Source organism: Carassius auratus, chromosome 19, assembly GCF_003368295.1.
Source record: "Carassius auratus strain Wakin chromosome 19, ASM336829v1, whole genome shotgun sequence".
Lineage (NCBI taxonomy): Eukaryota > Metazoa > Chordata > Actinopteri > Cypriniformes > Cyprinidae > Carassius > Carassius auratus.
This window is the reverse complement of record NC_039261.1, coordinates 6531905-6537904: the sequence shown is the minus strand read 5'-3', so window position 1 is coordinate 6537904 and position 6000 is coordinate 6531905. Positions and strand designations below refer to the sequence as shown.

Below are 6000 nucleotides of genomic sequence, written 5' to 3'. Positions count from 1 at the left end.
TAACACACTGGTCGAAGGAGTGAAAAGGGCATGGAGTTTGAAAGAGAGAACGAGAGACACACAAAAGAATGAGAATGCAGAGAGAGTGAATGGGGCAGGAAGGCGAACAGGACATCATTAGTGACCAGTGTAAGGCTTTAATGAGCAGGATAACTGTAGTCTTCCATCTGCACCGCTGCCTGAAGGCTGAAGAAAGTCTTTGGCTGCCTGCTGTGTCGTTCTGACAGTACCACCAGACATCCCCTTGGCTGGGCACTCTCTCTAGGCACAAAAACACACTCACATATCTACCTTTATGTCTAAGAAGACACATGCAGACTACCAAAAGTGCATTTACGCATTGATCACATAATGATTGTTTTGCCTTGAGGCATGGAAGCCATGTCGCCTACAGCCGCAGACTTCTGTCTTGAGCTGAGTGTGTGTTCCTGCCTGCAGCATCGTGGCCATGCTTGAATGACGTTCTGGTATGTCTGTTATCTATCTACCTATCTATATGAATCATTTATATTAATGAATTTAAATGCTTTTATCTAAAGCAAGTTACATTCAGAAAACATTTTATTAATGAATGAATTAATAAACGAATTAATGAGATTTCAGATTCATCTACTGAAATCTGACAGTCTGCAGGCATTAACATATTTTGGATTTAAAGACGAGAATTACTTATTAATTTACGTACCTTTTGCATGTTCTGCTGTTTTACATTCCTGTTCATTTGTACATTTATTGTGTTTAAGTCTATTGTAATACTGTCTATTACTGTGGAACGGAGCTGATTTACATTTCACTGCTGGTTATATTCTCTATAAAACTGTGTATGTGACAAACAAAATCTCGACTCTTAAATGAACATGAAAACATTAATTTATTTATTGATTGATTGATTAGTGGAGGGTGCTAGTTAGAAATTTTATCTACCCAAAACTAAATTATCTGAAATTCCAATATGACAGAGTTATGTAGTAAGACAGTAAAACAGTGATAATTAAACCCCATAAAACTATAAATTCATCAAACCTGTGACTAAATAGGGAAAGAATTTAATTTGTTATTTAATAATTACATTTTGTTAAATACATAACAATGCAGAAAGAAGTGTAGTAAAAAATGTGTGTTTCATATTAACCTCTTCCTGTCAGGATAATAGAAGATTTATTTTAAATAATAAGACATTAATATATAAGATAAGACATTAATGTGTTTAAAAACTTAATTTGTGATCATGCAAATGTCAATTTAATGAATTGTATGTTTGTGCAAAAAAATAATTAGTGAAATTTTTATTTTTTACTTTCTATTTATCAATGAATCATACAAAAAATTAATATCTCCACACAATATTAAGGAGCTCAACTTTTTTCAATACGGATAATGATAAGAAATGTTCTTCTTTCATAAATGTTTGAATATTGCTGGAAATCTGCTGCATATACCGGTGTACAAGAAGCAAAAGAGCAGCAAGTACAGTCCATCTTAAAGGTCAGGTTTTGAAAAACAAACGAGTTACAGTATGTGCAGTAGAAAAAAAGAAAAGAAAAAAAACTTAGTCTTTTCCAGTAATGGCCAATCATTTACAGCAGGTGTTTCTGATTATTCCATCACACTTGTCTACTGTATGCGGCTGCATGTGTGTTGTTGCCTGGAGCAATGCTGGGATGTAGCTACCCAGAAGGCTCATACTCGTATATATCGCCAATATGTGCTGCAGAATAGTGGTGGAGATTTTATTTAAGTATGTATTTATAGATACACAGAGACTGCAATATTGCTGAATTTTAATAGTCGTGACAGAGACGGCATGATTGAGGGAAGGTGCATGCAAGTATGAGGGAGCAGAGAGACGGATTTTAAATAGATAGATATGGAAACAGCTCCGAAATAGATATGAGAGGACAGAGCAAGTGCAAATGCAGTCAAGAATATGAAGAAAAAGAGAGGGAGAGAGATGCGCTGAAAGAAAGAGCTGTAAAATGCTGAGAATGTCTCAGGTAGAGTTGCTGGGGAGTACAGAGGGATTGAGGTGGAGTGATGTGCTGTCATATCTCTCCGTCTGTTCATCTCTCACTCTCTCCCACCAGGTACCCTGAATCTTTACCGTCAGCAAGAGAACAAAGTGTGTGTGTGTGTGAGATGACGATCTCACTGCAGCCTTCTATATGTGTGTGTAAGACATAGCGCAGTCAATATCAATCTAGATTAACGTGCCGGTGAAACCAGCCACAGAACACACCAGACATCCATTTTATTGGCTGTACTTCTCATTTAAACCCTCTTGAAGAACTACATCCTGTTTGTCATCCACTCTCATCAATTATTATGATTAACACGAAATCGAACCAATTAAAAATCACATAACGAACAGGCTTAATAAGCATCTTATTCAAATAGTTCTTGGGTTCAATAAAACACAAAGAAGGGCCTTTTTATATTAATTTGTTTATTAGAATATTAACATTATTCATGAGTAGGCACACTATATCGAGATGGAGGAAAAGAAACGGGAATGAGAGATTGGTCTGCATGCCTTCCGAATTCAAAACGTCAGAAATTAATAACCACAATAGTAAAAACATGCCGGCATAGTGTCAACAATTTGTTTTTCATGGTGTACAATGGGCTTAAACAATGTAATGGACATTATTTAGATTAATGTGTACAGCTTTTATATCGGTGTGGTGGTGCATGTGTGTGCATGAATATATCAATATATTAACAATACAGTGTATGCACAAAAATAACCTCAGTATATCCATGAGTAGTTTGTGCAGTTGAGGCTAACGTTCACTTGATTTGTGTGCAGGTGTGGCGTCCAGCTCTCCAATCTTGAGCTGATAAAAGAACCAACGCGAACAACATCAGTACATGTGTGGGCATTAATAATCCACTAAAATTCAGCTCCACAGTCAAACTCGCAAACTCGAGTAGAGTGTACACTTTTACATTATGTCAGATCGAACTACACTGGCAGAGAGATGCGTATCTAACAAAAGCTATATTCTATTCCTCAAAGAAGTGTTGGAGTCTATGTTGATCTAAACGCAATTCTCATAAATATAAGAGCAGAGGGTGAATTTTTATTTGTTTATTATCCTTGCACATTTGTGCCTTAATTATTATGAATTTGCTTTTTCAAGGTCTAACGTCTTGAAGATCAAAAAGAACCATTAGTGTTTGCCTTTTTGTTTTTCTGTGGCCACTCTCGTGATAATGACTGAATCTATGTTATTTGATCCTGAAGTGTATCAAAGAAAATTATATATATATATATATATATATATATATAGTACTACTAGGTATCTTTTTATGTGATTATCAAACACAATTTTAGTATATTGTACAACTGTAGTATTATGCTATAAAATGTAATCTTTAAAAAAATTAAATAATTCCTATGCAGTTTTCTTAGAAAATAACAAAAAGACCCTAAGGCGAACTAAGAGTCTGAATCGACAGTATGCTGCAATTGAGTTTTTGCGGAACAATTTGAATTGACTTGAACTCTGCGGTTAATGTACCATGAGATGGTCTCATAAAGTTCAAATCAAAAACAAACCCCTCGTGGGTGAACATCTTGCGATCTAATAATCTAATCCACATGAAAAGAACACAAACTCTCGTTCAGTGTCTTTAAGAGCTGATATAGAGCTACTTGCATAATGTTTGTCACTTCCTACTACGGCTCATGTGAACTGTCCAAGACAAACCCATTTTGAGCCAAAATGTGATTTCCTTTTAAAAATGTCTCTCTAAGGAACCACAAATTCTCTATATAGTGAGATCCATGCTAGTTTAGCAGCTATAAAACCAATGACCATTTCGGTTTTCACTCTCTCAGCCCTCCACAAGTTCCCTCAGTCATCAAAAGCCTCTGGCGTTGAGCCCTCTCTAAGCTATAAAAAAACACCAAGGCCCCACAAAGGCATGAAATGGTAGCTAGTTTTTAATTGGAACATGCTTTTCCCCAGATTCCCAGTATTGACTCCATCCTGTGAGCCAGACAAGAGCCAATACGAGATCTAATCGACAGGGTCTAATCGAAAGTACTCAATTTTTGGATCTCATTGCAATCTAAAGCATCTTGTAAGGCAAACCTTCCATCATAGGCATGGCCGGATGCCACGATCGGCAGCATGTAACCTATTACTGTAGCCCTCAAAACAACCGGAGCTGCTCCGGTTAATCAATGGTGGGTCTGCGCTGTCATGGACTTTTATCGGTAACCATGTCAGCGCCTTTGTGGAAGGTGTGCAATATTTGCGGAGTCATGCTACAATTGTGGTAAGTCTCTTTGTTGTGAGAAGCCTTGTTGACGCCTGAGGCTCTTGTAAGTAACAGAGGTTTGATACAAAGGTGACAATGATCAAAGGGTACAAAGACAGTTCATTTGCTTCAGTACTTCCATGTGCTTCCAAGTTAAAAAGGTAACAGCGAATGGCCATGTCATATTAACAGTGATGCCTTTGTGAAGATTTCTATTCAAAAAGATACAGTGAATGGAAAGTTCAAGGCTCTTAGTGACAGGCATCTTGCATCCTCTTTTCTCAAAAATAACACTCTGTCTGGTTTATACACTTTTTTTAATAATGCCGTTCCATGCCTAAAAGTACATTCCCTTCCTTTCTCCATCTCTCCCAATGGCAGGATGAGACTTCAGAGAGACATGTCATCTATTTTTCCCCTTCTTTCTCCTGCCTTCATAACCAAAAAAAGTAAAGAAGTATCGTCTCCAATTTCTGATTCTTTGCAGTTTCACAGCTCTGAGCTCAGTTGCTTCATCCTGCCTTCTAATTGAATTCCTCCATGAGTCGAAACCCAAGTTTGGCTCCGGATCAAGAGATGACAGTATAATGCATTTGGTCCGGCAATGAAAGAAGGATTTGGGGTGGAACGCAGCTCCCAGTGGAAGGGTGGGCTTGTCTTTTTAAGAGACCTGGTCACAGTCACAGTGCAGTTCAGTCTATGGGATACGTAATAACAGGATCTTGCTTTTGATGGATGGTGAAGGAATTCAAGCTCGGGGACATAAAAAGACAAAAAAGACGACTAACCAAGCAAGCCGACCAGACGGTTTACATTACACTAAGAGACGGCAGACACAAAAAGAGAGGAAAAGACAAGTAATATTTAGACGTGCAAAGGGTGGAGTCCACATGTTGCTATTTCATAAGAATGTTAACAGGTGAAGAAAGCTAGCTAGACAGCTTGTTTTCTTGTCTAGATAGCTAATAAGCTGCATAGCTAAACACGTTTGCTATACAGAGACCTAATTAGCTAGCTAGCTAGCTAGCTAGCTAAATAGATAGACAGACAAGTTAGCTACAGATAGCTAATTAGCTAAACGGCTACCCATTTAGATAGCCAGATAGCTATATATCTAATGATAGATAGATAGATAGATAGATAGATAGATAGATAGATAGATAGATAGATAGATAGATAGATAGATAGATAGATAGATAGATAGATAGATACTCTTCTTCTGTACTGTTGCAGGAAGTCCAGGGTGTGTCATACTGTAGAACATCATGCTAGTCAGATATGCTAACAGGCTGTGTGCTGAACACTGGCAGGAAGAAAGAGGTTAAAGTGCTACACTTCAGGATTACATACAACAAACAAGATAATTCAGCAGCAAGTCTTTCACATTGTCCAAAAGGGAACATCAGTTGTCCAGGAGATTCTTGGTGTTTGGAACTGATATGCTGTATACTGAAGAGCTACTGAAGATCAGTTGGGTCCTTTTTAGGATTGTTTTGATGAGGGAGGGTCTAGATCTGCTTTAGAAGAGTTTTTGAGAAGTAGACTGAAGGAAGACCGCAGTCTGGTGTGTGCTGTGGACGTCTGAGAAGATGGTCAAGGATCGGAGGACCTCCTGGAACCCTCAAGTTATGGTGAACTCTCCAGAGAGGCTGCAAAAGAAAAACACAGAAGGGAGAAAATAAATGAGAGAGGAACACAAACTACATACAGAAAACTAATATTGAGAAATTGCAG

At 37.8% G+C, this 6000-nt stretch overlaps 1 protein-coding gene across 1 annotated transcript in view; it reads right to left on the bottom strand.

Annotated features, from left to right (window-relative positions):
* Positions 1–2925: 2925 nt before the first annotated feature.
* Positions 2926–6000, bottom strand: part of samd12 (sterile alpha motif domain containing 12) — an 81863-nt gene continuing 78788 nt past the window's right edge. Inside the window, exon 5 of the mRNA XM_026288561.1 lies at positions 2926–5915. Within this exon, the coding sequence (XP_026144346.1) occupies positions 5893–5915 (23 nt within the window). The 3' untranslated portion in view covers positions 2926–5892. The remainder of the gene's footprint in view (positions 5916–6000) is intronic.